The sequence below is a fragment of the Lethenteron reissneri genome, chromosome 20, assembly GCF_015708825.2.
Source record: "Lethenteron reissneri isolate LAM-NWPU_2019-01 chromosome 20, ASM1570882v1, whole genome shotgun sequence".
NCBI classification, from domain to species: domain Eukaryota; kingdom Metazoa; phylum Chordata; class Hyperoartia; order Petromyzontiformes; family Petromyzontidae; genus Lethenteron; species Lethenteron reissneri.
The window spans coordinates 13,699,384-13,717,889 of NC_083798.1; the positions used below are offsets into that span (position 1 = coordinate 13,699,384).

Sequence of the window (18,506 nt, forward strand, 5' to 3'; positions counted from 1 at the left end):
GTTAAATAGGCATGATCATACACCAATTGTTGTGATGGAAAAAAACTCCCTGATAGTGATGTCCACCATAACTGCATTCTTTGCATTATAATTATTCTTAATGTACAGAACTTAAGCTATAATTATTCAATGTGATCAATACAGTACTCCTAAAGTGGAGGCAGGTGGCTCAAGGCTGTTTCTCATAACCGTAGTAAGATGTGAAGTCTAAAGTGCGGTCAGCTTTCAAACAATCTCAGCCTGAAAAAGTGTGTGCATTTACACATACTGTATATTGAGCACTTAATCATTACAAAATAGGGTATTTCTAAAATATTCCGAAAACTGGATTGGAGAACTAAGCATATGACCATACATGGGTCAAGATTAGCCATATGATTTGCTCATATGGATCTGTATTACAATCGATGGCAATTAATTACGTGGAATTATTGAATAACTTAACAAAAAAGTCTGCAAAGATAAATGTGAGTGAAACAAAATGCATATACAGGTTTTCTGAGCATGAAATTGGAGATACAAGTGGAAAAACACAACAAAATATGCATATCTAGGGCTGTTAATGGTGGACCAGGATGAATGTGATAACATAGGTAAGCCAGCAGGTTGGAGTGCTTTTGTAATATAGATTTTTCATAATAAAAGCAACATACCAATGTGCGTAAAAGGAATGTGTTCAATTAGAAACATGGACACTGACAAATCTAATGTAACCAAACTGAAGCTAATACAAATGAGCAGGTGAGAGATGCATGCTGGGAGTTATTGTACACGGAGGGGAAGAAAGGACCTAAGAAAAAAGGTCAAGTTATAGACATTTTGTTCGCTTGGAAAAAAAATTGAGGGGAGGCGTTGTCGAAGGGATGGTCGCCGATAGGGCAAGACTAGTGACGGAATGGAAGCCCAACGAGGGAGCAATGAGTTTAGCTCACGTGCAGGAACGTGATGGGTTATGGCATCGCAATACCGTTTAGGATGGCAATGAAGCGGGGAGACCTTCATCCGGCAGTAAATTGATCATGCATTTTGATGACGGTGTGTTCCATCGTACATTTTACTAGGCCATGTGCCCATGTTGGTAACATGCCCTCTGCACACACGTGCTTATGGTTATGAAATCCAGAATGTAGATTACTTTTGCACTCGCTCCACAAAACATGCAGCTGTGGCCGAAGGGGTCAACAGATTTACATAAAAAGAACGCAATATATTATGAAAGAACATTTTCTTGAGTTTCTTGAGTTTTTTCTCATTTAAATTTGTGATAAAACAATTATTTCTATGCACACTATTGTAGTAAAATTTATTTGGAATCATTGCATAATTTTGAGAAAAATACGTAGTTTTTAATTCACACGACTGACTTCATTCCCATACAATGCTGTGATGTCTCACATTCTTTCACTATACCTCTAAGCCAGCATAGACCCGCACAAGCAATTGCACATTTCACATATCATTTTCGTGTAATCTTTAAGTGCCTACAAACCATCAATATCCCGTTAGTGGATTCAGCCAGATGCAAGAGCTCAGAGCCCAAGCCGTGACACTATTTAAAACATATGTATGATATCTATTAGATGTTCAACATTTCCCCCCGCCCAGCATTTTAACAGAATCTCGTGTCAGCCTATGAGGAACCCTGGAAAGGTATTATATTTCACCATCATCGGCGCATGCTTGACCATGACCAACTGAGCTTATGGCATCCACATTCATCCGTGCACCTCTGCAGGGTTCCTATCTCAGACACTGTTACGTTGTAGGGACCGTGCTGTGTGCTTCTCTACCCCGAGGTAAAATGTAAGTTGTACAGATGTGAATGTAGTTCATGATTTCGTGTTTGCTTGTATTACTTGTGTACCATAACAGCTTGTCCTGTTTACGTTAGCTGCGGCATTATACATATCGGCTGTTTTCCCTTATTTTTTGTATGATATACAGTATTAAGCTAGGCTGCTTTTAATGCCAAAACATTTGTCAATGACACTGGCCTTAAAAGGAAAAAACTTCTAACAGTCTACGTTTCAGGCAATGACCATTATTCATCGCACATAAGAGGCTCAAGAGCTCAGCGTGGGTAGGAGTTGGAGACTGCACTCTCCCCCATGGACTTGATAAAAACAACCTTTAACCTCTCCATGTACTGTGAAGGACAATCGCCTACAACGTCGTCTTATATCTTTTCCTTTTAAGGTCCACAGTGTTATTGACGGATGTGTTGAGTTGTGTTACGTGTACGTGTGCGCTGCTAACGGTATCCTCAATCATTGTCTGTCAATGCATCTGTTTTGTTTGGTGCATGCTTTGTTATTGTTACGCAGCAGAGGGCGCATTCACTGCTCTCGGTATACGCAGGCTGAGCGGACGTTTACAAGTAGGGAATCTAGTGGGAGTTCATATTATTTTCCATAATACAGGTTTTTGGGTTAGATCGCGTAAATATAAAAATGTTTTGTTAAACCCGCCACCACCCGACAAAGCCAACTAGTAAGAGTTGTCACGTAAACAGAACGTGCCAATTCGTCACTAGTACAGCACACCGGTGTGTTGGAGAGCCAAGCCACAACATTTACAATCTGAGTACGACGTTTAGCCAGTAATTACAACTAGCTTCATCAGGCGACAGCCAAATTTGTGTGTTTTATTACACATTTATATATTTACGCGATCTAACCCAAAACACCTGCTTATGGATGATATTGGCCGCGAAAGCCTACGTGTTAAACAGATTCATTTCGTTACTAACACGCATTGTGCTGTTTGCCTTAACTGTAGAAACAAGTCCTCTAAAACAATAGTTATTGTCCAACGCCACTCTTAATTCCTGACGCAAGTCAATGGTTAATGTTGGCCAGTCAAATGCGTACAAGCAACGATGTCTCATTACGGAGCGGCAATGCCAGTGCTCTATATTTTGCAAGAATTGGGGTCTCTCATGGAAAGTGCCATCCAAATGCTCACATTGTCCCACCAACTGATCGGGTTCCTTGCTCTTGCCTTTCATCTCCCCTTGCAGAATCATCTTCATTACATTTTTAAACGACCCACTAAGTATATCTCCTGCATACACTACTTTACTTCCCATCAATAATCCCTACGGATTCTGTACTCGTTCTCTGCAATAGTGATGTGTTTGTCTTTGCTCTGTTGTTAGTGGTGTGTTTACGCACGAGAGATCTCCCTTGTAATAAAGCCGGGAAACTGGCTAAACGAAATCATCCGTGCGACGAATCAAATAAACTCAAACTCAGCCTTCTCAACAATCCCTGTGTACCCATTGTCTGTCAGCACACCTTCATTGTCTTTCTTGTTGTCATTCGTTACCGCAGGTCAGATAATCCAAGCATTTCGTTTATTTTTAAACAAAATGTGAATGTAATAGGTCTGGGCCAGTGTGAGTACAAGGGGGCTTTGTTGTACGAACACTGCGGCGTCGTGTACTCCGCTGATGCCGCTACAGGAAGGGCACTTGGGAGTGGATGTTCCGACTGCCGCTGCCGATGTCTGCTGTGTGGGTACGATTCCTTCTGCTGTCTCTGGGGCCATCGGGCATCCTGGCTCAGCCTCCTGGCCACTCTCTGCCGATGCGGTCCATCCCTGTCGGTGAGCACAGACTGCAAAATGTCACTTTTTACCCACGCTGCTGTCAACCCATCCAGAACCGGCCCTAGACCTTTGGGGGCCCTAAGCAAAATTTGGTTGGAGGCCCCTTTGATGTATGATTTTTTTCACCCACTAGCTAGCAGTGACTCTAGGGGGCCCTCTGCTGGCCACGGGGCCCTTTGCAATTGCAAGGGTCGCTTAGTGGCTGGGCCGGCTCTGAACCCATCACACAGCCAGCGTTTTGTATCCATTATTACAGGTCACGTCGGCGGTTAAAGGTCAGGGTGCAGCTGTGAAATTGCTTTGCTTCATGCCCTGCTGGGAGACTTGCCTCTGCTCGAGGAAGTTGTAGGCAGCCCCCTCAATGGCATTTTGGCCTATTCTTCCATGCTGACCAGACGTCTTGCAATTGGTCGGAGCACCCACACTACCCCACCACATGCAGCCTGTAGATTGACTAACATTGGCATCCCAATTTATACTGTTTGGAGGACAGAGGTGGAGAAGGGGGTGGGGGGGGGAGGTTAAGAAAGTTGCCCATTTTAAGTGTGGTAGATATTACACCAAGGTAGCGTACGTTTACCAGGATGGGTTATTCAATGTAATTTGAATTTAGTTCAACTGACATTTTTGGACCACAGAATGCCCTGCCCATGTGCTGCTGGCTCTGGACACATCGGAGAGCGTGGCGCTGCGTGTGATGCCCTATGGTCATCTCGTGGAAAAGAGCAAGAGTTTTGCGGCCAAGTTTATCGAGACCCTCAGAAACAGGTGTGCACTGTGTATTGCCTCTTCCAATATTGGGCATACATTTCAGGAAATGTAAAAGGTGTGGATGATCATGAAATGTAAAAGGTGTGGATGATCATGACTTTAACCTAAAATGGTGTTTTAGACGGGCATAGTTTGGCAACCAGTTGCGGTTGGTAATTCAGATACAAATGCTCATAAAATAATCGTGGTGTCAGATTCAGTGATGTGACCGTGGCCCACCGGTAGCGCATTTGACATTAATTGCAGAGGTTCCCTTCTCGAATCCAGTGACTGTCCTGATTATTACTATGGGTAGAATAACCCTAACACCACACGCTGTCTGTTTTATGGTGTGTCGACATCAGGGTCCATCCTCTCCAATTTCGAAAATTGTCTGCAAATTGCTCAAGAGGGGATTATACGTAGAAATCATCGTCCCTTACTGACAGACTAATGACCCAGGTCACTCTTGAAAATGAGACTCTTCTGATCATATTAGTCATCACCTGATTATACAAAATACATTTTAAAATTGTACATAAACCAACTTTTTCATTCATGCTGGGATAATGTTTGAGGCAAACCAATGACATTGGACATTGCATATATAAGCAACGTTTTTCAAACCTAGATAATTCGCTTCAAAATTACACCCTATGCGTATTATGCTGCTGATGACGATATTATGGGAATATTGACTGTGAAGCTGTCCAATTTGCAAACGAGCCTCCTTGAGCACCCATCCTCTCCCTTGCAGAACGTACCCGTGCGATCGCATCCTCACGTGGAGCGTGGGCACGCTGCAGTACAGCGACGAGGTGCACGTCATCAGCGAGCTCGCTGCGCTGCCGAAGCACCGCTCGCAGCTGCTGTCTCACCTCGCTACCACCACCTACATCGGACGGGGCACGAACACCGACTGTGCTCTGTCCACAGCGAGCCAGCAGCTCATGCTCAGGTCTGTGCCAGCAAAAGACCTTTTATGTTCCCGCTTGCTTGCTCGCTCGCTCGCTCTTGTACCGTTAATGCCACCAAAACACAAGTGTGCATCTGTACGAGTCTGAGAGATCCAGTGTCCCCTTTGTGCCCATTTTCGCGTTCCACATCGCATAGTAATGCTGTAATGAGTTAACAGAAATAAATCTCCACTCGATGTGGCTCAGGGATCAGAACACTGAGCCAGCACTGCTGAAATCCCTGGATTTAAATCTGTGCAGGCATCCATGATTTAACCACGTTCTCATGCGTAGAGAATTCAGGTCCTCAATATAATTGCACAAAATAATATTTTGCCAATATGTCAACTTTTTTCGTAACGTACGTAGCCAACCGTGCTAATCGGAGGTGCGGAAAGGATAAACTAAACAACAAAAAGCAATTCTAAAGAAATTAGTTTTCAATATAATTGTCATGCAAATAACACGAATCAATGCACAGCATGTGGGGAAATACACTGTTAAAATGTTGATACAAGAGGTTTCTTGACTCAACTCTCAGAAATAGTTCTATGATATCTGCTTCCACAGACTATTCTCCAGCATGTGGCATGATGCACCACTCTGCACGAGTTCCTAAGAGAAACATCCTATGACCTGACGCCAATAACAAACATTTTATGGAAATGGGAGAAAACAAAACACCCCGACATTATTGTCATTAAACAGCACTCACTGTATTCTTGGTTCTTTCGGTAAAGTCACGTAGAAGGGAAATAATAAAATAATAAATATTTTAAAAAATAAAGAACCAAGAATAGGAATCCCTGCAGTCACGAAAGCTTTAAATCAAAAGCACTCACTATCTTCGAAATAAACTTTCTTGGTTGGCCCGGCACAGCCGCGACGAGGGACAGAGTGGTCAGTTTCTGGTGGTGGTGACGGACGGGCACCCGCTGGACGGATACCAGGAGCCATGCGGGGGCCTTGACCACGCGGCCACGATGGCCAAGGACCAAGGCATCAAGCTCTTCGCTGTCGCCATCTCTCCTGACCACCAGGTTGGCCAGAGCCCACACGGGAAAACTCGTTCGAAAATATATCATACATTTTTAATCACAATGAATGTTGAAAATTAATTTGTAAATTACCAAATTGGGTAAAGTCACGTGGCAAATTTAACTCCCTGTTGTAAAATTACTGCAGGTATAAAAAAGCCTGTGAAACGTCGTGCCTTTGTGATAGCTACGTGCTATAATAAATGGTGCGAAAAACATTTATTATAGCACAGGGCTATCATGAAGGGGACATTAAAAAATCGTACAGCACCTCGATCCTGTACATTGCCCAAATATATAAACACAGGTCCATGTATGCCTTTGTTGGATGCCACCCGAATAGGAGCAGCGGCTGAGTGCCATCGTGTCGGGGCCCAGGTACAGGAGCAACTTCACAGCCACAAGCAGCAAAGAGTCCGAGAATGTGAAGACAATCGAAGAGATCGTGGACATCATCGTAAGGGAGGCCGACCTGATACACGAGATCCGTGCGCAGTCTGACAATCAGTTGAGCACCAAAACACGACGAAAGCTGGATTCATAAGCACCCCACACATTACATGGCTTCATTGCAAAATTGTCAATACATGTTTTCTCTCTTCCTTTTTAGTACGAAGATATGGAGGCTATGGTAAGGAGAAAAATACATAACCTACGTTTATATATTCGTGTTACTTAAAAAAATCACACTTAGCAAAGAGTGCTCTAAATTAAATATTAATATCGTTATTCTCTTCCCAACAGTGTTGCTCATTTGAATGTGAGGTGCGTATCTTCCTATTAAAAACCATAAACACACAGAGCATGCCCTCCTGACAAGTTAGTGTTGTTCGTCGGGAGGAAAATATAATTATCACATGTAATCTGTGTGGACAATTAATGTAATGTTTTAAAGCATGCTACGATAACATATGTACAGCAAGATGAATGTTATCGTTCATGGTCATTTATATTTTTGAACACGTTTCGAATCCCTTGTCAACCGTAAAAGTAATTTTCATTTTTGTCATCGACAGCCTCCACGTGGGGAGACTGGGATACGTGGAGGCATCGGGGAGCCTGTAAGATCAATTCACCCATCACTTGACCTTACACTGCTCAATGAAAATAGTGTGCGTGTAAATGGACGGCTTATTTTGCGGTCTTTATCATTGGTTATTCATCCGTAAATCTCACTTTACTGCAAACCGTTTCAGGGAATTGATGGGAAGAGAGGTCCTCTCGGAGTTTCTGGTGTCATGGGACAGAAGGTGAGTTATGTTCAAAGTGTAGACATCTTGTTCATTATAATAACAACAATAATAATGCCCTCTACTCAGGAAAGCCTCACCAAGTCTTACAATGTTTAGTAGGATCCTGCTCCATTGCGATGTTTGGCCAATTTCATGAGTGTTTAGTATGTGGGAGGAATCTAGAGTATCTAAATAAAACACAAACATGCAAAGGTAGAACACTTGCAAGACCTGCACAGTTACATTTTAAAATGTGTTGTCCTGCCATCTCCCAGTCATTTACCAGCCCAAGCCTACAACAACTGGTAACCCCATACAGTTTCCAATCCAAGTACTAATCGGGCTCAACCCTGTTTAGCTTCTCAAATCAATGAGATCCGATCCCTGTTTGGCGATTTCATCATAGGCAACAGGCTGGGTTGTATTGACAATGGGCTGAAAATTGAGTGATAAATACTACAATTTGCCCCTGTCCGTGTTGATTCTTATACACTGCATGCGTGTGTTACAAAGAGCCACAAATCAACCGATATTCTTTGATCAAGATTATTCTGTTCCACACCTCCACATAGTGCCACTGTCGTGAGACCAGTTTGGATTCACACACACCCATCTCATCACGAGGGCATGTCGTTTGCAGGGAATCCCAGGCGAAGATGGACCCCAGGGTTCCCAGGGTGAGAAGGTAGGGCTCGCGCTGGTAGGCGGCCTTCTCTCGCTTGCTACGGTCACAGTGTCGTCCGTGCGATGAGAGCTGCAGGCATAGGGCAGCTGCAGCGCTCTTGTCCAAAGGCTGAGCTGATCCGATCGAAGGTTTGATATTTTCCGCACAAAAAAACATCTGCCAACAGAAATGGTTGACCAACTAGAGTTTTGCATTTTTTTCTCTGACTTTTATACGTGAAAAAAATGCTTAGTATATCTAAATGGTAGTCACCTATAGCTCATTTTGTGTTGAATATGTATAAAGTGGGCTTGTTAAGAACACTTGAGAATAATGATGGACTGGCAGTCAAGGGAGGGAATGCATCCGAGAGGTCGTCCAGCCAAGAGACGGCGTGACTAAATTGACTTGTGCCCAGGTACAAGGCACATTTCAACACGTAGGCTTTCGCGACTAATATAATTCATAATAGAGGGTTTTCTGGGTTAGATTGCGTAAATATATTAATGTGTCGGTGATGGCGGGTTTTAACGACACATTTATATATTTACGTGATCTAACCCAAAAACACCTCTATCATGGACTAGGCACATTATTACAAAACATGCCCATAACATATGGTGACATATGGTGACATATGGTGACAGCTTAGAAAGGGCTTCACTCAGTTGTGGATTGATCATGGTTCATGATGAACTGTTAGTGACTAAAATTAACACAAGGGGGCTGAGTGACTCAGGCATGATATGATTGATCCGGCACTGCTAAGATGCTGGATTCACACATCGCAAGACACTGCCGTATATGTATGTATGTTGAACTTCTTTCACACCGTACTTAGCCAACTTTGCTAATCTGAGGTGTGGGTGTGGTGCACACACAAAAAACCATCACAATATATTGAGGTTTTCATTTAACTTGGCTAAATTATGCCGTGCATTCTAAAATATATTCTTACTGACACGTGACAAACATTTCTATGTCGCAAAGCATGTGCGACGGTGCAGTGCCCTCTAGTGATAAAATAACATTCTGGGCGACGCTACATTGGCATTTGTGCACAAACAGTTAGCAAAGAAACCCAACATATTCGCCCTTAGTGGTGTGATGAAGAAGGGCCATTTTTAGAAACGCCTATTGTATATATTTTATTTTAAGGCAGTGTAAATACTGAGCAATGTGCGCCTGTGTTTTTCAGTGATAATAAAGGTCACCTGAAGGGATTTCAGGAGAATTCCCATGGTCGAACCTTTTGCGGGCAGTTCTCCATTAAATAAAATATGGAAAATGTAAAGAAATTGACACACATTTAATTTGGTAGATTAAATAACCCTGTAAATGAAGCAATCATAATTTGTTTTGTTTTATTTCCCAGGGAGAACGTGGAATTCGAGGTCATAAGGTACTGCTGGCCAAGTATTGCATGAGCAGGATTACTAATTTAGCAATATTGCAAGCGTATAGAAAGTACTTTGTTCACCTTATTAAACAAAAAATTATTGCATGTATTGGGTTGATACAAGTACATTTTGTTCCAATGCTGTGAGGTTTTATATATATATGTGTTATATGACAGATAAGAATGTACAGTTGCACAAAGCTGTGCTGTATGTGGTATTTAGTACTATGTATTGCGATGCCTTCATCGTTTCACCATTAACTGATCAGATTCCACTCTTCTTAGGACATAGCTCTGTGAAAAATGTTAAGTATAGAAACTATATTTATGACCTGTGATGAAGGGGAACTTATCTTCTGAAGGGCAATGTTTTTACGGTCTGGCCAAAGTAGATTACTCTTTGCAGACAATGTTACTTTATGCAGTGTACATATAATATTGGTGGTTCAATTAAACGACGAAGCGGCCTTGTATTGGCATGACTGTTTGATGAGCACTTGGAGCAAGTACTGTGCGATGATGGTAATGTGAGTTGTGCTATTACAGGGGGGGAGAGGGCGCCCTGGTATTAAGGTCAGTGCGTCATTCTCGTCCAGTTTCAACAATGCACCCGTATCATGACACAACATGAATAACACATAACCAATTGGGCAGCTGCACAATGGAACAATGTGATTTCTACTGCTTAATAGAATTGGATTAAAAAAACAACATTAAAACATATCAGGTAACCTTTTTTTCCAAAATGATTTTTCACCCCAAATCATTGCCAATTCATCATGGCAACGCGTCATTAAATATAAATAATGATGAAACTGACACTATCGGAAATGTAAATGAGAATTGCAACGATGTGTCCACACAGCAGAATGAAAAACGGGATAGAATGTGGTCATTTTTATTCTTCATTTATTAATATCGATCTCTTTTGTTGCCTATTAGGGGAGAAAAGGAGACGCTGGGACCGAGGGGCTGGATGGAATGAAGGTGAATGTCAGGCGGTCATTTATCATTTGCCTGCTTTTGTTGGATGAGCACTATTGTTTTATGCTCCAATATAATCTATAGACACGTATGAGGCTTGTCGGGCTCCGTGTTGAGCAGCAGTGGGCAGTGCAGAAATAAAATCCATTAGTGTTCTGTACCTCTATGCTCCCACTATGCTCCCCACCTTCACCAACCTGCGCTGACCAATGTGCGAGGGGGGATGGGCAGGCTCCAGGGGACTTTCAGCCCCAGAATATATTCCATAAGAAATGTAAGCCCTCTCACTTGATACAGCTATCATGCTGTGACGGTTCCACCTGAAGACGGAAGCTTGTGTTGCCTCCGAAACGTCGTGATTTTTTATTTTATTTTTATTTTACTTTTATTCATTTAAATGTTTTTCCTACGTGACTTATATGAAAAATGTAAGCCCTGCCTGGCACCTATGGGCGTCTGTACTGTTGTAGCGAAGGGTTGCTCGTAATAGTGACAATTACTCTCGCTGTTACAGGGAGATGCTGGATTCCCTGGGTTGCCTGGATGCAACGGCGTCGACGGCGTCCCTGTGAGATGCAACTCACACAGCGGAATGTCTTAATACATTCAAATGTGTTTACGTTGTAAAATGTATGTTATGTTCATTTCTTTGTTTGTTAAAGTTTTGAATTGGTTGGGGGGGGGGGGGGTTGTTCCTTCACTCTTTTGTTTGTAGGGAGGTACAGGCAAGCGAGGGGTAAAGGGAGACCCTGGGCCTCCTGGAGAAAAAGGAAACAAGGTATCTATTCAAACTATATATATATGGGTGAAAGGCAAAGGTACAGCCCTGCAATTACTTGGTCACGTCACTACCAGCAGAAGAACCTCGACGAAAAGGAGCTCAATAGAGTCCTTCTCTGGAGAGCGGAGTTGGCCTACTCTTCCACGCTGGACATTTTAGAAGATGCGCGAGTAAGCACACTTTACCCCACCAGACGTGACCTGCCTATCGACTTACCGTGGTGGTACCCAATTATCCTGCTGGGTGGACAGAAGCATGGGGGGGGGGGGGGGTGGTTCGGATACTTAAGACACTTGCCCCATTGTTTCTACTGCTGCGCCGGGAAATTGAATCGAACAGGTGAATTCTACATTGCGAGTATAGTTATACCCACTTTAATTATTACTTAAATAAAACATACACGTTTCTCTGCAGCCATAATTACGTGGCAACATTTAACAACCGGTGGCATTTTGCTCTTGTGAAACGCTGAAGGTAAAAAACCCTCCATGTTTTCATCTTAGGGGGAACCAGGCGTTGAAGGAATGAGAGGTCCCATTGGAAGCCCTGGACCACCAGGAATGAAGGCAAGCAGCTTGTGACCATTAACAACATCGCCTAACCGGCTGTGTGGCAAGTGATGCTATGTGCAGCTGCACCGCTTGCTGATATTATAGCCCTATTTCCACCTGAGGTTTATTTTTTTTTTGGGAACACACCTCAGACATGTTTGGCAATTTTATTTCAATTTTGTAAGTTGTTTTTTCTTCCCCCACCTCCCCCCCCCCCTTTATTGTTCCTATTTCAGGGCAACGAAGGACTGCAAGGTCATAATGGTACCAAAGGAGATGAGGGAGAAGAAGTGTGTAAAATCATTTAAAATGTGTTATTAGAAACAGATACATTTGTATCTAAAAACCTGATACAGCATTCAATTGCAGTCATTGCTTTATCCTCAGAAATTGTCATGAAATATTATTAATTTGTCTTTTTCTCTTTTATCTTTCAGGGAGATATTGGACTTCCTGGCGATACAGGACCAAATGTAAAACAATATATTTAATTTGTGGAAGTACGTTAATGTCATTTTCAGACTGAATTTTGAACGTACCAAAGACTTTCCATTTTTTTAACGTTCAACATCAGAGCCGAAGGGAACTTATTCTACACAAATGCTCCGAGTGGTATATTGGTGTCATCGTGCGGTTGTTGATCTCTGCTTTCAGGGCACAAAGGGGGAGCAGTGGGGACGGGGAGTCCCAGGGATTCGAGGGGAGTCAGGCGACAAGGTAACTCATTTCAAACGACATGACCGATGCGATGGCCACGCGTTCATGGATGTTTGACGTCTCAAATCTGCGTCCGTTTCAAATCTGCGTCCGTCTCAAATCTGCGTCCGTCTCGTCATAGATTGTAACCATAGCACAAAGTTGTGGTCATGTCAAATGAGCTGTCACGCTATCATATTCCCATCGGTAATGATGGTATGTCACAACAGCCCACAGCACTACATACCACGAAGGCCAACACAACCCAGGGTACAAAAATGTTCGTGTCTATACCGCTACAAAACCAACACAACAGCCGCCATTTAATACTAAATGGCAGTAATACAAATACGGAGCTTGTGTCAGGCTAGATGCATTGAGGGAATGTGAAATTTCCCAGGCTCGCTGTTAGGTGGTCACCGGACAGACTCAGGTGTTAAGGGTTAACCGAGATGACTGGCAGATGCAGTACTAGTCCTCCCCATCGTACCCACATGCCAACGCACACAGAGCCAAATATTGAGCCTCCACCCGTTTAGGAAACCCTAGCCTTTTTCACAGCCCATTAACTTCCCAGAGCCTCTTGGTCGAGTCCTGTCTTATGCGGCTGCCGTTTCTCGGTGATTTATTGAATATTCATTGCAGCTCATCGACGAGTACTGTAAGTGCGCGTAACCCTCACGGTGGCCTCCGCTGGGCTCAGTGGCACTTCCACCACCTATGGACATTCAGTGTTGCCGGCCACTCGATCATTAATGCCACATCACCCACGCAGCAGCCTCAGCGAAGCAGTATGAACGATGCCTGGGCTCCTGTGCTGCAGCTGTTGTTCCACATCCACGCATGACAATGCAAAATCCTTTGTGCCAAAGTTATCTCAATAAACATCGACGACAAATACGTTTCGTGTGTTGGAGAGAGTACAAAATGTCCTCATCTTATTCTATTGCCACAGCGCGCTTGTCACAATAGTGCTCAAGGCAATGGCACAGAGAGAGGACTGTCTCCTGCAAACAATATCCGGCTCCTCTGCACACTTCATAGGCACTGCTAGCGAAGTAGGTTGAACACCTTCGGCTGCCTTATATGACACCTGGCTCTGACTTTACCAAATCTCACGAGGCCTCCTATTCCTTAAGCATGCCGAAACCTCCATTCGCGGGTCACAAGGCATGATATGTTAATTATTCGTACACATGTGTTACTAATTTTTCAATAATTAGCAAGGTGTGTTCAGGCTTGGAATCATGCTTATATCCAAACAGCTTCCTGGATGAGATTTGTGTAATGTTGGCTCCAAATGCGATGCAAAAGAGACGGCATAATAAATAAATAAAAACTAAATTCCCTGAGCAACTATATACAATCTTGATTTGAAGCTTTCGTGACTGCAGGAATCCATACTCTTTGGTTCTTTCGGTAAAGTCACATAGGTAGAAAATAAAATAGATCACGACGTTTCGGGCATAACACAAACGTCCGTCATCAGGTGGGAAAGCATGGTCTGCTGCTGATGCAGACTGTTTAAAAAGGTTTAAAATGGGTGTAGCCCCAAGGGTCATAAAAAAACTATATACAGTGGTGTACTTTATTTATCCAAAAGATCTTGCCATACATTGGTCAGGTCAAAATAAATTGCTCCATTATGCGGTTAATTTTCCACCTATTATTAACATTCTCTAGAAATACAGGCAGTGTAAAATAAATAAAGGCATGACATTCATAGAAGGTTGTGAACCGTGCTAATCACACCTCCGAGTACAGTGTGAAAGAAGTTCAACATACATACATATCCAAAGCTTGAGATCTTACCCAGTGGGCTATGTCAAAGATGTTAAAAATTCAAATTAAAGTTGTATGTCATGAAGAAGTGCCATTGCCCGAAATGTCACACATTTTCCTTTTGAGACGACGTTATTGACAAATGTGGTGTTTTTTGTTGTTATTTTTATTTGTGCATCACTGCCAACGCAGCATCACCAAATACCGTAATTATTTCTAGATTTGAAGCTTTCGTGACTGCAAGGATGCATACTCTTAGTTCTTTCGGTAAAGCAGCAAATCTGGTTGTGACGGTCCCACCTGATGACGGAGACTTGTGTTGCCTCCGAAAAGTCGTGATTTTTATTGTTTTATTTTTATTAATTTTAATTTCATTTTTTACCGTAATTATGGAAAAAATATGGGTGCCTTGTAGCTCTCCTTGTTCCACCACGTCGCACGCGCTATCTTTTTGGAAACGCAGCAGTTATATCAATAATCCAGTTGTTGAGATGTTTTAAATTAACAGACGCATGTTGGCAGTGCTGCTAACATTTTATGTTGAGCAGTAGTACCGGTGATGGTTTAGTCTGGATAGGGCTAGGGTGGGTGACCAGCATGCACGAACGGGTTGTCACAGAGCTGCGGGGCTATGTGCTGGGCAGCAGACAGCAGTGCAACAAATAACCCCAGCTACCTGCACTGCGTTGGGAGGCCCTTATCAAGCAGTGGATTGACAAAGGCCTGTACATGTAAATGCTTTTTTTTCAGTGTTGCTATCACTTTATGATGATTGGTACTCGAATCCTCATTCGTAAATTTTCATGTGAAGAAGCATTATGCATACATATAGTGTGTGTGTGTTCCCAATGCCATTTCTGAATCCCTAATTACAGTATATGGCTGATGTGCCCCTGCACAATTTGAAGCCAGGTCTCGATGCTGTGTGTCCTTTACAGGGGGAAGAGGGGCCTCTGGGCCCAAATGGGCATCGTGGTCTTCCAGGATCCATCGGCCAGCTGGTGCGTTGAGTGCCTGGGATAAGCATACAATGCCGTACCTTACTGGCAGTGTTTTGTTATCTGTCTGCATAAATAATTGAGTAATTTTCTCATTCAGTAAAATACTGAAACGTACATTGTGGGCAGCAGAGGGCATTGCGGCACATTATTTGGCCTATACAGTACTATGCACCGACATCTATGCTCCCAGCCTTCGCAAACCCACGCTGGCCAGCGTGGTGGAGTGTGGTCGAATAATCCCAATGACCCGTATGGGATGTACATTTATGTCATCTATCTGCACCATGAATGTATATTGCTGGATTAAAAAAAAATGGTCTGAAACTCATAATTAATTATACACTCTGTATTTTATATTTTCTTCTCCCAAGGGTCTACCAGGCATAGAGGGAGTGAAGGGCTTCAAAGGAGAGGATGGACCGCAAGGAGATGAGGTCATTGTTACATTTAAATTTCCAAAAATCTATATAAACAACTCAAAGGTCACAGTTACTGTATATATGGGCAATTACACTCGCAACTTAAAAAAGATATATCTTCATGGCTTTTGCAATAACAAAAGAAACATGGGTTGTGGGACTGCAAATATTGTGCCTTCATCATGATTTCTGTCCAGTGCCCTTTGCAAGAACATTACCACCAAACATTCACAATGATTATAAGCAATGGTGACATTTAAAGTAGCCATGATCTGATCACCTAATCTGCCATTATTATTGTTAATTCAATATGATGACATTGATGGATACATATAATTCAAGATGAGGGCTAAGGATGTTAAAGATTAGAAATGAACCAATATTTCAAGTAATAACGAAATATATATACATTTTCTTGCTGTGGTTTTCACACCTGATGATGATTGCTTGTGTTGCAATCGAAACATCGTGAGAATTTAATTGTTTTATTATTTTATTATTTCCCTTCTACGTGACTTTACCGAAAGAACCAAGAATATGAATCCCTGCAGTGACGAAAGCTTTAAATCGAAATATAACGAAATAGTTTAAGAACAACATGAACACCATATTAGCAAAGCCTTTTTCAGTGTTCAGATATCCTCCATTTCTGCAGGGACCCAAGGGATTGCAAGGCCCTGTGGGAGACCTTGGACAAAAAGGCCCACCAGGAGACATAGTAAGCTAACCCATGGTCTGATTGTTATGCTGCTGTTGAATCATATGATTGTGAAATAACTTTAACTCGGATGGTGGTGGACAGATTGGAATGATCACATTCATTTCGTGATGGCAGGGTGAAAATGGGACTGCTGCTGTGGGGTTGATGGGGCCTGCTGGCTTTCCTGTGAGTTTGGGTTTCTTCCATTTAATTAATTCGAACAGCAGATTTATCATTATCAGTTCACTTTTTTGTGAAATTGCTCTCACAAGAATACAATCTTTTTTTTTCAGGGATCAACGGGAGAATTGGGAGAAATTGGCGAAAAGGTGAGAAAGTGCAAATGACGTGATTTTATTTGCACATTTTCCACAACTGTGTAAACGGGAATAGCTATTACTCCCCTGACAAAGGTAACACGTGTGATTAAGTGGAAGTGAATGAAGCTGCAGGGTCTTCCCCCACTTTGTTGGGTCTTCCTCTTGACAGGGTCCCAAAGGCTTCATTGGGCATCAGGGGGACGTAGGTGACCCTGGAGATGAGGGGGACCCGGTGAGAACAACTGCACACCTCCCTCAGTGATTCACACAACCCTCCCTCGCCAGGGCTTAATTTATCACTCAGTATTTTCTGGGTCACTGGTCGCCTAGAGTAGGCACGTGACTCGTAGCCACAGCAATAGCGAGATGTATACAGGATGTGGTGTGCTGAGTGCATATATATTTTCCAGGTCACCGACCCGGACAGACACAGCTGAAACTCAGCTCTATCCGTCGTCTACTCTGATTAAACAATGAACACAAACACGACTTATACATTATTTTTCAAACAATCATTTTAAGCTGTGTGTGTACATTTATAAAACAAGAGCCACACTTGGTTATGTACAGTAAAAAATAAGTAGCAAAGTGGAAATCGTGCATGTGTTTTTTTGGTGTTGATTGTGACCATGTTATTGGAGTGGTCGTGCAGTGGTTCGCACACTCCACTTTGAACCTGGTAATCAGAGTTTGATTCCTGGTTACTTCAGCGGGGGTCATGGGCCTCCTACCTGCACCAACCTGCACTGACCGTCATGGTGAAGTATGGGCAAAACAAATCCATCTGGAAGTCTTCATCCATCAGTGAATGGACAACGGACTGCATATGTATTATTAATGTTGCTGTGGGTAATTATTATTTGTATTCAGGGTGAGGAATCAGGACAACAGGGAATGATGGGGCCCATGGGCTACCCGGGGCCTGAAGGCCCCTTGGTGAGTCACTTCTGGCCCATGTGGCACAGTAAACACACTTTCAGAAATCGTAGCAATGACTAAAAAAATAAGTCAAATTATTTAAAATTTTATATCCGTTCATATTTACATTTCTCAGGGTGATAGAGGACTACCAGCACCACCAAAGTTGGACGTGAGTTTTTCGTTCCTCTATCCGAATTTATTTATTTTATTACACACAATAATCTGTCTCTCTGCTGAATTCTTCATTCAAAAAGACCAGTAAAAAACACCAAAACCCATGATATATATTCATAATGAAGCCTTATTTTGATGTACAGGAATGTGACATGTTGAACATCATCAAAGAGATGTGTTGTAAGTTTTCCAAACACCATTTTAAAATACTTGACTGGCAAACTTTTCAAATACAATAATTTATGGTGTGTTTAATTAACTGCCATAATTTAGAGTTTAAATGTTCTGTATCTTGTTTATGACTAATTTGAAAATCTATTTTTTTTATCTTGTCCAGCTTGTTGTGGTAAGTACCTTACTATTGCATTTTTTATCATTCCATTATAACCCTAAGTGTAATTACATATTAACAATGAGGCGATGGTTTACACAAATCACGACCTCGTGCAGTGTGTTGTCATCGGCACGAGAGAGACAAAGGAAGACGTTTGTCTTGCTGGCTTCAGCTCCTCATAGGGTTGCCACCTGCC

General features: G+C 42.5%; 2 protein-coding genes and 1 long non-coding RNA gene across 3 annotated transcripts; all 3 read left to right on the top strand.

The window, feature by feature from the left end:
* Positions 1 to 4,447: 4,447 nt before the first annotated feature.
* On the top strand, positions 4,448 to 10,268 carry LOC133344521 (collagen alpha-1(VI) chain-like). The gene is made up of 11 exons (XM_061554496.1): positions 4,448 to 4,461; positions 5,117 to 5,317; positions 6,196 to 6,355; positions 6,696 to 6,809; positions 6,963 to 6,983; positions 7,097 to 7,117; positions 7,369 to 7,413; positions 7,549 to 7,602; positions 8,225 to 8,269; positions 9,624 to 9,650; positions 10,194 to 10,268. Exons 1-11 carry the CDS (start codon positions 4,448 to 4,450, stop codon positions 10,266 to 10,268), a joined length of 777 nt encoding a protein of 258 aa, XP_061410480.1.
* An 877-nt stretch (positions 10,269 to 11,145) lies between these two features.
* On the top strand, positions 11,146 to 11,979 carry LOC133344526 (uncharacterized). The gene is made up of 3 exons (XR_009755353.1): positions 11,146 to 11,199; positions 11,347 to 11,409; positions 11,916 to 11,979. It is a non-coding gene; the product is annotated as an uncharacterized LOC133344526 (long non-coding RNA).
* A 583-nt stretch (positions 11,980 to 12,562) lies between these two features.
* Positions 12,563 to 18,363, top strand: LOC133344522 (collagen alpha-1(VI) chain-like). The gene is made up of 11 exons (XM_061554497.1): positions 12,563 to 12,680; positions 15,380 to 15,442; positions 15,814 to 15,876; positions 16,517 to 16,579; positions 16,697 to 16,747; positions 16,855 to 16,890; positions 17,051 to 17,113; positions 17,752 to 17,817; positions 17,936 to 17,971; positions 18,120 to 18,156; positions 18,314 to 18,363. Exons 1-11 carry the CDS (start codon positions 12,564 to 12,566, stop codon positions 18,361 to 18,363), a joined length of 645 nt encoding a protein of 214 aa, XP_061410481.1. The 5' UTR covers position 12,563.
* Positions 18,364 to 18,506: the final 143 nt, after the last annotated feature.